This window comes from Poecile atricapillus, chromosome 3 (genome assembly GCF_030490865.1).
Source record: "Poecile atricapillus isolate bPoeAtr1 chromosome 3, bPoeAtr1.hap1, whole genome shotgun sequence".
Taxonomy (NCBI): Eukaryota; Metazoa; Chordata; class Aves; order Passeriformes; family Paridae; genus Poecile; species Poecile atricapillus.
Window position 1 is genome coordinate 14470929 of NC_081251.1, and position 13287 is coordinate 14484215.

At 38.4% G+C, this 13287-nt stretch overlaps 1 protein-coding gene across 1 annotated transcript in view; it reads right to left on the bottom strand.

Annotated features, from left to right (window-relative positions):
- Window positions 1-1071: 1071 nt before the first annotated feature.
- Window positions 1072-13287, bottom strand: part of GREB1 (growth regulating estrogen receptor binding 1) — a 54158-nt gene continuing 41942 nt past the window's right edge. The window contains exons 26-32 of the mRNA XM_058835328.1: window positions 11427-11631; window positions 10427-10601; window positions 9286-9504; window positions 6904-7039; window positions 6168-6368; window positions 4500-4638; window positions 1072-2768 (exon numbers count right to left, since the gene is read on the bottom strand). Coding sequence (XP_058691311.1) covers window positions 2605-2768; window positions 4500-4638; window positions 6168-6368; window positions 6904-7039; window positions 9286-9504; window positions 10427-10601; window positions 11427-11631 — 1239 coding nt within the window. The 3' untranslated portion in view covers window positions 1072-2604. The remainder of the gene's footprint in view (window positions 2769-4499; window positions 4639-6167; window positions 6369-6903; window positions 7040-9285; window positions 9505-10426; window positions 10602-11426; window positions 11632-13287) is intronic.

Consider the following 13287-nt stretch of genomic DNA (forward strand, 5'->3'; position numbering starts at 1 on the left):
CAGAGGATTCCAGTCCCACCCAAACAGATTTATCTTTAAATTTATTTTAGCTTTAATTTATCATTGTTATTTATCTGTATTTATTGTCTCAGAGTCCCAGTTGGACAAAAAACCTACATTGCCCTCTCCATGAAAGCCTACACTTTAAGGGGGGCTTAGCTTGTAAACTAGGTCAGGGATGAAGAAACTTTTGGATGGAGCTCTGGAGGTTGTCTCTCCCTGAGTCTTCCACCATCATTCTTTGACCTCCTGTGAGCAAAATGCCATGTTTTCCTACCATGTGGGTGCATAGATGCTCCCACAGCATGGCAGGAAGTACCTGCATTTTTGTCAGAGTAAGGGCATATCTGGTCTTATTACAGGATGTGCTCTCCAAGACAATGGGAATGCATGCAACTTTTATCACACACAATAGCTCATAAATAAATATAGTCCATGACAGAGAATGATTGCACTTGGTCACACAATAGACACAGGTCTGCTGAGGCCAGGCCCTGGGACTCCCATCCTGTATACAGGATACTGTGTGTAGGTAACTCATGGAGAAAAAGGTTAGCATGAAACAATACTCAGGAGTATGATGGCTTCAGGTGACTATCAGCTGTATTTTGTCAAAGTTTTGGAACCTTTGTGGCAAAAGAGAAAGTTAAGAAAGGATGTGATTTATTTTATTTTTTTATTGTTTTGTGGTTTAGTCCTTTTTTAGTTTCTTGAAGATAATGGATATCTGGAGACTGACAAAGCAAATCCCAGACCTAAAACAAAGAAAAAAGTTAATGGACACTTGGTATAAGTTGTTTAAATATTTGGTTATGGGAAAGCAAATTTCAACTCACTGTCTTTCAGTCTGAGTTCTTGCAAAAACTCATACCTTTGAAGTTGTGTTATGTTGTAGGCCATTAAGCAGTCCTTTATTTTCTCTTGACCAGTTCATTCAGGTTATTCCTTAATTATATTCATTCCTTTCAGCCAGTGCTTTTATTTTGTTTTTTTCCCCACTACAAAAGTGTGTGTAGTTATTGGTCCAGTACATCACCAAGACATATGTCCATGCAGCATGAACTTTATTTATAAAGGATGGATCGGACATAAATGTCGCACTTCCTTAAAAAAAGTTTAAATTAACTAATCAGCTGGTGAAAACTGAACACTAATACTATTTACATAGGACAATGCTCACCTTCCTTCACAAAACTTAAAGTGAATTCTCACTCTGAAACACAGACAATGAAATACAGAAGCACACTGATTGCTAGCAGTTTCCTTGTAGATAGCAATCCACATCTCTTACAGAATTCACAGTTTACAGAACTTACATTTTCTCCGTAAATTAACCTAAATTAGCTCTTTGGCATAGTCATACCAATGCCTGAGTTTCAAGGCCAGTACTGTAACAGATTCAGCCATCCAATGGCTTTTCATCTGTATAAAGTCAATGATCCCCCCATTGGTGTATCCAGCAAGAAAGGCCTGCCCAAATATTAAATATCCTCTGACAATGTCTATACTCATCCTTCCTACACCTTGACTGAGTGACATTAACACTGATTCTACAAAGACAAATGGGAAGCTTGCAACTTAGGTAGCATTTCCAAACACCAAGACAGACAGTGACCACCGATTTAACATTTAGAGCGTATGAAATATCACAATGCCCGGTGCTGTTCTAGAACATGTGTTTAGATTTTCACCTGAATTTCTCAGCAATGTAATCTCCATTTTCTCACTCCTTTGAAGCACCTTGGCAAGAAAATATCCCCAGAAAGTGTATTGGGAGTGTTTTAGAAGCATCTTATCTACTTTCCTGAGTGCACTTGCCTCAGCTTGAAGTCTATAGCCAGTCTACAGCTCAGTCACAAAACATCACTGTTCTAGAAATGAATCACTTGCAGCTCAGGCCCACCATTTGATCTCTTCAGTTATTCAAGTTAATATCAGTCTCAGGTTTAAATGTTCAGATCTCATTTTACCATCTACCTTGTTAACTCCTTCCCTTATGGTCATAAAACCAGACAGGTTTCTACTCCAACAGTGCTGCATGGTAAAACTATCCAGTGTAGCACTTATTCCAAAAATTAAAGCTTCAACTGAGTTCCTGTTATTAAAGAAATATACTTTACAAATCTTCATATAAAAAGCCTACCTGGATCAATCAGAAGCAATATACTATAGAATCGTAACAACTCCTATGCCAACTGTTTGATAAGTAAGACTGTAAACCATAATCTGCTTCCAAATTTACATTTCCTATGTCTGGAATGTGCAAAAAGTTTCCTAACCCTTTTCTTTATGAACTTTCAAGTGGTCTTCTTTGTCACAGAAGAAGTGCACTCATTGACCTCTGTTCTGATATGAAATGCTTCCCACCATGTAAGTCTCTGTGTCTCTATCAAGAATTAGGGATTACTTCCATCAGAACATTAAATTAGAAAAGTCACTTAAATGTTTGTAAATATGATCTTAAACTGTCTGATTAGATATCACTCTAATAAACAACAGAAAACAGTCCTGTTTCTGTTCAGAAAGCAGAGCCTCTCAAAAGTAATTTCATGGGATGGTAGCAATTAGTGTCTTTTGTCATTCAGGAAATGTGTCTCTTTTCAATTAAATGTGTCGTCCAGTCAGGAAGAAAAGTGGTCTGTCCTCTTTGGCATTGGCAGTCTGGAATTCATCCCGCAGACGGAACTGCCATTCATCTTCCAGCTCCAACCGGACAACAGTCTGGCGGAGAGAATTGCGATCCTGGCAGATCACACACAGAGTGGCACCTAAGCAAACAGTTCAAAAGAAACTCAGGTGAGTATCCCCTTTGTTCTCAGATAACCCGCCTCCCACCACCCTTTGGCATGGAGAACTCCACTCCTTTCACATCAAGAGTTACAAATGGGCTTGGGAGAAAATTAAGGCGCTCAGGTAGGACTTGAGGAGAGCTATTTTCAGCTACCTATTTGTCAGGATCTTCTTGTGTAACTTGAGGTACCTCATAATCATCTAGTAAATAGGACTAGCAGCACTTTCCAGTCCTTAAGGTAGGAAAGGTAAAACTGGCAGGTCTAAGGAGCTCATGATGGGTCCTGACAGCAAACCAGATAAAGCCCTATGGGATGGGATAAAACCCATCCATTCTTCTTGTAGCCCTTCTGATCATTCATTACCTTTGTCACATGGAACCCCCACTCAGCAAAACTCACAAGGCTGTCACTGTGATGGCTGACTAAGTTCTTCATGCTTTGCTGCTCAGAAATGATCTAAACATGGCTTCAAAACTAATCACAAATTTTAGTGGGTTTTGGATTGGTAAAATCATGCGCTGGCAAGAAAGAATCTGGTCTGTGTGGCCACAGACACAAGGAAAACCAGAATGCCAAAGTAAAAAAAATCATACTTCAGTAACCAATGCCAACTGTCCTGTCTGGCATGCTGATAACCACTTTAACTTGTATGCATGGCTTCCTGGCTTCTGAGAAAAGTCCTCCTTTAAAAGAAAATAATTACCTCACCAGCATTCAGTAATCTAAATGAGAGATGGTGAGGTAAGTGGTAATGCCCAGGACAAAAAAATCCCATGAATATAATAAAAATAAACAAGATACATAGTCACATGATGTTTAATTCTCATGTGATGGGTTAAAAAATCAAGTAGAACCAGGGCAGATGGAGAAATCCCAAAGCAAACACTTTGTGCTACATGATATAAAAACTGACTGGTTTATGCAAAACAAGACTGACTGGTAGCCTCAGTTTTAGCTGCAACAAAGAACACAGCAGTTTATAAAAACTCTGCCAGTTTCAAGAGGCACTAACCATGGTGCTCTTCTCCCAGTGACAGTTATAGCTGAGTGAAACAAATCCACAGAGCACCAAATGCCTAAGATAGCAGCAGAAGGATCCAAAAGAAGTTTGCAACGTGACTGTCAACAACACAAGTGGAAGTCAGTTCTCTCCACTGCTACACACCATCATAAGGTTTACATGGAGAAACTGGGTATTAGGAATAAATTTTACATGAGCCAGTTTCTATCTCTAAAAATAGAAAATAGATTTTGATAGAGGCTTGTCAATCATCCATTTCTATCAAAATTTAGGAAAGCTCCAAGAACACAGCAGGTAAATGCTTCATGCATAAATCTTCAATACTCAGTTTTCAAACAGAGTAAGGAGTTGTGCACATGCTCTAGGCATGATGATATGGATCTCACATTCCTTCCCTCTAAGAAATCTGCAGAACTTACAGCACTGCTGTATACCAGTTTACTACAGTGCACAGCCAACATGATCAAGCATTAGAGTGGGACATATAAAGACAAATGTGAATACATGCAAATACATATATATGAATATATATTAAATAAATATAATAGATTTATATATAATAGATTTTATATATATACTTTATAATAGATTTAAATATAATAGATTTAAATAAATAAAATAGATTTTCCCCACATTCTCAGAGACCATGTCAACTAGTTCTTTGTAATAAAATGATTGCAGCTCACCTTTAAGAAAATGAAACTTCTTCAAAAAGCTAGCTACAACAAAGGAGTCACAGAGGTACAGCAGGAGACCACTGAATGTCAAACCAGAGGAACTGATATTCAGAGAATGAGGCCGAGAACTCACATAGCAAACTGCAATCTGATTGGGAGAGGGTGGAAAAAAATTAACACCTTTCGAGCTTCCATATGAAACTTCCAGCATTTGCACCTGATTCAAACTCAGACTTGCTTTCCAACTCCAAATATTGTGAGCTTTATAGCTCCTTCCAAAACATCATGCTACTTATTGACAATATACATAAAGCATAATTCATAATGATGTATTGTTACTACTCATTATTATTAGTATTATTATTATTTATTATTATAATGAGGCTTAGATGTGATAGAGTTTGAAAGCTGCATAACAATAGCTCCCTACAACCATAATGCTGTGACCTGCCCAACATATTTTATTTATATGTGACTAAATACAATAAGTCTGCAGTCGAACATGGAAAGTACCCTTAGAAATTCCATATTTCATTTACATTACGATAGGACTACTCAAGTCAGTAGAGTTGTGCATATACATAATTTATGAAGTTTCCTCTTGCCTAGCTTGTTTTTATGGCTACTCCTGAAATCTACCAGGAATAGGAATATTTACAGCACTCTTTCAGGATTTATAAATTCAGATTAAGGGAATCTTCCACACAGGACTCTGTTTCAAAAATCCCACTCTACTACTTAGCTGGGATACATATACTCATCTGGCAAGGATCAGCATGATTTAGGGGAGAAAAGCTGAACCACAGCAACTAAGACTCTGTACCATTAAGCCTATTCCATATTCCTTTAATCCTATTGTATCATATTCCAGCTCAGGCAGCAATTCCAGAATAAAATTGAAATAATTTCATGTGATGAATGGGTTAGAGTTGAAAGGATGCAATGGATGAGGACAGTTACTGTACAATGCCCTCCCACAGAGCTTGTTTTTCCAAACATGGTGGAAAGAAAAGCCTAAGAACTCAAAATGTCCTGGGAGCAGCATACATGGGAAGGTTATTACACAGCTCTTTGGAAGAGAAGTCTAGTAAATCCAGAAAGACTGAATTTCATTTAGTATTCAGTGAAGAGAATAAAAACAATCCCTCTCTCCTGAACTACCACCCTAGTTCAAATTTCTATTGACATATTTGAGTTGAAATATGACCTTGGCTTTAGATCCAAGCTCATCAGAGAGAGCCAACAGCTCCTGAGACCTAATGTCATCTTCTCCCATTCCAACTCGTTGTCTAGTATTTGATTCTCTGCCTCAACTTATCAGTCTGAAATGAACTAAAACATCTGTATATTTGAAGTGCTTTCTAAGAGTTATGTAGTATTTGTAAAACCCTCTTGTGGAAGAAATTTTCTGTAGGAAGAGCCAAATTATAGCAGATCGAGAAAACACTTCACTGACTATATTAGTATTTAGGACAATTCTGGGATTTCTCTCCATGTACTTCAGCTGAAGCCTCTGACAATATCTCTATGGAACTATTCGATTCAATTTTAACGTTATAGGGATGTACCTCATTCTTCAAAGGCTGTGTACCTATTATTAAGGAGTACAGCAACTAACCCATCCAAAACAGAGCCTACACATTTCTAGAGCTACTTGGAGATTGTTTTGCTCAGTACCTGTGGTCCTAAGTTAAGGTAACAGTCCACAGATAGCACTGGATGGCTATAATTCTTCAGTGAGAGAGGGAAGAAGCGATGGCTGTGATACTGGAGATACTTTTCAAGGAGCAACTGAGCAGGTGCTGCCAAGAAGGTGTGCTTGCTGTCAGGAGCACAAATATACTGAGCAGGGGAGATTGAAACTGGAGTATCAGATACCTGTGAGGAAAAAATATTTTTCATACAGATCAATCTTAATCAAGTTTTATTTATGTGAATTCTAGATTGTATAAAATATATCTCTACCTCTACCTAAGTTTTACATAAGAAGAAAAGTTATTCAGCCAAAAATATCTGCTACCAAAACAGTTTCAGTTTCATAAATTTATATTTGTGTTTACAGCCTTTGAGGTATCTTCTTTGAACTCAAAGTACACCTACCTGTGAAGTCACATGAAGATGAGCAATTCTATAGCTGCAGATAAAATCCACATTGTGAATGGTTACTTGGATTGCAAAGAGACACTTTATGTATTTTTTGAAGTTTTAAAGGAAAACTATTATGAAAAGTTGTATTTATGACAAGAATATTGTGGATTTCAGAAATAAATCACCAAATAAAGCCCCACATGGCAGACATACCCCATTACTGGAAACAGATGATGCATCAAAATACCTCAGATCTCCTGGTTAAGAAAGACAAAAAAGGAAAACAGAATTTTAACAACAGTGCAACAGAGGTCTCAGTTCCCACCTTAGACTTTATATGGAAGGATCGTTGTCCTCCTACTGCAATTTGCTTTTTCATGACATTGAAGTGGTTGAACCTACAGATGAGAAGGCCAGCACTGTGGACACGCAAGTTGAAGTCAACATCATCACATGTAAATCTGGAAAGAAAAAAATCATAGCAGATCAGAGGAACGTTTCTCATCACACACTGACAGATACAAGCAGTCAGAGCCTTTGATCAGCACCATAGAAACAGGTATCAAACATACTGACCAGTGCCTATCAGTCAGGGAAAGGGGCTTCAGCTTTCTAAAAGTAAATTAGAAAGAATCAGTTCGAGAAGACCAGAATAAGGGAGGAAAGCACTTAGGGAGGGAAAGGATCAAAAGCATAAAGTGGAAAGACAGTAAATTTCTAAGGAAAATACCCAGGAGTTAGAACATTTTCCTTGTCTTCTACTACAATAACAGAGTCGTAAGAAATTGCTACATCCATTACAACCCTAAATATGGTCAAGGAAATTAATTCCTTTGACTTCCTATATTTGATTTATCAAATGCATAGAAGTATTTGACTACTCATTTTCCCCTCAGAATATGAATATCTAGCAGTTTTTTCCATGTTCCTCTACAGAACTAATGTCATTTTATTTAAGAAACTAAAACTATTTGAAGACAGGGAGTCTTTATACAAGAGAACTGCTGAGACACAGGAAAAGATTAAGCAGAATGAGGCCAAACATCCCTAAGCTAAATTTGACCAATTTAAATTAAAATTGACTATTTCCATTTAAAAAATATGATTAAACAGTATAAAAGGTAAACTCCTAAAGCTGACTAAATTCAAACACTCTAATCTCTGGAAAATTCAGACTCGGTTCTCAGTCTCTCTGTTCTCTTTTATTACAAAGGAAACAGGATGATGTGCAGAACCATTGGATGGACATCCAGGGCTTGAATTTAAGTGAACTGTCAACATAAGTGAGAAACATGGCACTCAATTATAGGTTTTAAAAGTTTTGTCTATGATCTTAGCAGTATCTACATGGTTATTCGATATCCCTGACTGTCACTGTCTCTGTGTTTTAAAAAGCACCTTTCTCCTTGCCCAGGCTTGGAATGCCATACAATACTTCACAATAAGTAGTACCCACACCGGATTACCATGAGCCTTGTGGTTCAAAGATGGAGGCAGGAAATGGGTGGTGTGATGTGGCATTTTAACATTATTGCTTGTATTCATATAATTTTGCTTTATTGTCATTGTCTCCGTTTGCCCTTCATACATAAGGCTTCATAAGGTAACACACTCAAGGCAGGCTGGGAACACAATTCTCTACTAGGAGATGCACAGGGGCAAATTTGCTCTTTTAAGATGTCAGGCTGGTGACAATAGAAATATAGATTATCTGTTTATTCAGAGAATAATGAAAGCAGAATTGTAACTGCTTCCCTGCAGTTGTAAGTAAGCTTGGGCTTCAAAAGGTATCTTCCTGAATTAGCAGAGTTCTGAAAAACACAGTGATCCATGTTCAATTACCTAAGTGTAGCTATGTAGAGCCATTTAAATTAACTGGGCTATCCCACCCAGCTTACAGAAAACAACACATTTCATATCATACCTGCCAGCCCCATATGGTTATCTTCCATATTGCAAGGCACTGAAAGACCAGTTTTAGAAGTGAATCCCACCTCTAGTGAAATATATGCACTTCATTCTGTTGTAATAAATGCATGTTCCTTAGAAATGGGGGAAACCTAGTGTTTATTTCACACAGATCAGTGAAATTCTCTGAGACTATGAACCTAGTGCATACAGTTCTGTTAACTCTGGTAATGCTATGTATGACAAAAGTATAATCTGATATATCCTAAGTGGCACAATAAATGAAAAAGTGGGATTTCTGAGACAGCTAAATGTGAGAAATAGCCACCAATGTGAACAAGACTTATTTATTCTTTTCTTCTGATTGTTCTGATGAGCACACATTGCAGTGTTGTGCTACTCAGGGTAAAAAGCCCAGATATTTATATATCAGAATGAGATTTGGCTGTGCACCATTCATTCATACATCCCTGTTTCCTTTGGAAGTGAGAACAGTTAGGCAGACAAGAAGGGAAGTACAGTATTTACCAAAGGCCACCTGGAGCAGACCAGTAGTGCAGAACACACTGCTGACTGTGTCTACCCTGTCACTCAGTTATCACTGTTTTATTTTGGAACTATAGAAATTAATGTCTTTTTCCAACTTCTGGCAGCTTGGGAAGGATTTGAATCACCATTAAGCAAACAAAATCTGTTTGTCTGCATGCCATTCACAACCTCACTAAAAAAACAAGACCTTTTGTAAACCTTCCTTTATTTGTTTCATTTCCTCTGCTGAAAGTGCTACTGATTCACTTACCTGTTCTGATTGTACTGTACATTCTGTGTCAGATCCACATTCAGCATAATGAAGTCATGCACATGGCAGCAGGAGAATGGTTCCTTGATCTCAGCACTGTTTGTTTTACTGGACCATTTCCTCATCCCAATAAGGGCATAATGAGTGACATTGGGAGTTGCTTCAATACGTTGCAGAATTTGCTTGAGGGAAACATTCCTTTCAGTCCATGTATAGTCACTGCAATAATTATGAAAATGTGTAAATTTTAAAATATATAGAGAACACAGAGATTCTCTTTCAGCTGAAGAGCAATTTTCAACAGCAGGAAGTTGTTATGACTTTCAGGTAGATAACTTCAGTGTTGTCTTTATTGTATTTTTTTGTCTCTCGTTCTAGTTAAAATTAACTGGTGCTTATGTGGTGGGGATCTGAAACTTAGTCTATATATCTTAAAATATTCACTCAGATATGTAAACTTTCAAAGTTACCTAGATAATAAGAATGCCAATGAATCTTGGAGTGTTGTTGATATGTGCCGTAACTTAAGCACAAAGTATTAAGACCCTTCTAGCCCACTTCTAGAGTCCATAAATCTCAGTTCCCATTGAGTTTCAATCTCTCTGAAAGTTTGCTGTAAATTCTGCATAGCCATATTCATGGAATAGGTAAAACTATCTAGCACAAGCAATATTCTAAAGTAATGAAAGCAAAAATACTAGTTCAGGGATTTGGGAAACTCATAAAGAAGACACACAGGCTGGGACTGACAAAAGAGCCAAAGGAAATCAGCTGCACAACTTGCACAGAACTGTCATTTAGCTTCCCTAGAAAAATCTGGTGAAAAATGAACATTTGAGTGTCCATGTTGTCCAGTGTATTCAGGGAGTGCTTACAGAGTCTGAAATCTGCAGTCCAAGTAACTCTAGCTTGACCAGTGATGGCTGCAGGGCACATAAATCCTCAGGAGACAGGAATGAAAAACAGGCACTACACTATGTGCTGTGCAAAGACAGATGCCTAGGAAAGTACTGTCCTTGAGCAAATATAATTCTCTGCTTGTACAGGGTAGAAGTTGTAGTGTAGCAAACATAATTTCAAAATTACATGCAGAGAGAAGTTAAAGGAGATCAGATGATAAAGCATATATTACATTATTTACCTTTTCCTGTCTCCTGAACAATCAACTTCTACTGCATTCCACATAACACAGGAGTCATCTGAAATGACAATGAAAGGCCAAATATCCTGGGGTTTTATCCCCAGCTCTTCCTGCCGATTCCGCTCGAGCTCCAGGTTATGATAAGACAACTCTTTTATCAGGAAGTGTGCAGCACCTGAAACCATGGGCATAAACCACCAGATTAAAAATAGGGGCAGAAATTGTTTTCTTTTAACTCAGAAGCCTTTTGAAGTGAGTATTTCTGCAGACACAGGTATAAATCACTCTGAAGATTTACATCCCACCACCACCCAGAGCCAACTTGCTTTGTCACTTGCCAAGGAAGTGACTTAAAGAACCACATTGGGAAGGATGAAAAATGAGGCCTGACATCTGTGGTAAAGGTTTGCCAGTGTCTTAAAGATTTAGTGACTACTTCTTTTAACCTGACAGTAGTTGTCTGTTAGCATCTCTTACTGCAAAGACTTAGAGATGTTGACTGACCAGCTGAATGACATTGGAAATTGTCCCTGATGACATACTTTGAATGTTTGTCTGCTGTATATAAGTTGCTCCAGCAGCACAAGCAAAGGAACAACAAAGGAACTGAATACCTGTGAATATTTCACATATTTTATATGAGTAGAACCTACCTAAAGAATGTACCCAACCAGAGTACCACTGCTCATGCTATAGTATACAACTTATTTCTACAAGGAAACAGTCGGTAACTCCATCTGAGTTTTAACACCCTCAGCTTCTTTCAAAGACAATAGAAGAGTAAAGTATGTCTAGAGTGCAATTCATTGAGTTTGTTTTAGGTGTCCTGCTTAAGAGAAGTGTATTTTCATCTGTGACACATTGTCCTTAGAGGGAATCCAGATCACCAGATCAGACATCCTAGCTGCAAGGTGTGTGCCTACATTTCACTGTTGAATAACAACACCTCAAGGACCCAAGTTGTGTGTCCACATTTTTTAGAACTTTTTGTTACACTTACCCACTCCTGCACTGTTGAAAATGCTTGGAAGAACAAGCATTATGTGGTTGGGCCAATACTTCTTATATATGGCCATTTCATACTCCTTGACAACTAAAACATGCAAATGACTGGCTCCATCCATTGCATGATATAAATTGAAAAGTCCATGTTCATGACGACCAGTGGTGGGAGTAAAAGTGGGGCTTTTTATGTAATCTTCACTCTGTAGGTAAAAAGAAGTGTAAGCTTCTGTATTAATCCAGAGAGAAAAAGGAGAAATAGATTCTTCAGGTGAATAAATCAGATCCACTAACATAAGACAAACTGACATATTTTAAACTTCCTTGATAGGAAAATAAACAACTTTTATAAGAATTGGAAAAAAGAAAACCCTATCATTTAGCTTATTTGACTGATGAATGGACAGGACTGCTAACCTTTACCTGCCAAGTGCAGAGGTACCTTGTTGCTAGATCTGGAAGAAGATTTAGGTTTCTATGATATAGGACAGTTAGAAACACCTTACTCCGAAACTACAGTACAACTCTTCTGACTGGAGCAATGGAATAGAAGAAGAAGCAAAGAGAGAATAGTCTTTAAATGTCAAAGCCTCAAACCAGGTCAGTGGCAGAAGCAAGAAAAAAATCCACATGGACCCAGTGCACAGTTCTGACCATGTAGCCAAGCACAAGTTTACTGGGTGAGGGAGAGCAGATGTCATTCATACATTGCAGTTGTGGTGCTGTCTAGGTTCTTCTATTTAAAACTTGAACTGGAGGGTGATGTTGATTTATTACTGTTTATTTGAAACAGCTTATTTTCTCCAGGATAGAAGTGCTACTGCTTTCTGCTGTTCCACAAATTGCTTCAATACTCCAAGCAGTGTGGCCTGAGCAAGGCACAGCTTCACTTTAGACATGGGTATAAGGAATCTCTGTAAAGGTCAACATCTCTGCACTGGTGTGGCCTCACCTTGAATATCCTGTGCAGTTTTGAGCACCACAATATAAGATATTAGACTATTAGAGAGGGTCCAAAGGAGGGCACAAAGATGGTGAAGGGCCTTGAGGGGAAGCCGTGAGAGAAGTGGCTGAGGTTACTTGGTCTGTTCAGCCTGGAGGAGACTGAGGGGAGACCTCAGTGCAGTTACAGCTTCCTTGTGAGGGGAAGAGGAGGGGCAGACACTGATCTCTGCTCTGTGGTAACAATGACAGGACCTGGGGGAATGGCCTGAAGTTGTGTCAGGGGAGGTTTAGGTTGGATATTAGAAAAAGGTTCTTCACCCAGAGGGTGGCTGGGCACTGAACAGGCTCCCCAGGGCAGTGGTCACAGCACCAGCCTGACAGAGCTCAAGAAGCGTCTGGACAACACTCTCAGGCATAGGATGTGACTCCTGGGGACAGTGCTGTGCAGGGCCAGGTGTTGGACTTGATGATCCTTGTGGGTCCCTTCCATCTCAGCTTACTCTGTTATTCTGTGGTCAGAGTTTGCAGAGCCTGTCAAATAGATGACCTTACCAAGTTTTTTCTACAAGCATGACATGTGATTCTTTCTACAGACTTGAAGCTATGACTGAGATTCTTTGAAAGTGTTATTTTTATATGAAAGTAATGGAGCATTTATGCAGAATAAAACAGGATATTCTACTGCTTTTCTCTACAGAAAAAAAAATGCTTCCTCTTACTATTGGTATGATAAATGAAATCGTATCTTTGAGTTTCTTAGCAGAAACTATTCTTACTTTAACATCTTAAACCCATAACCGAAGACCTTTTGTCACAGATAGGACTGTTTATACCAAAGAATCAGCCTTGACTATGAGCAAAAGAAAGAGCTCTCAACAATTTTTTTTCACTTATCCCTTTCTGGGAGAAAATAC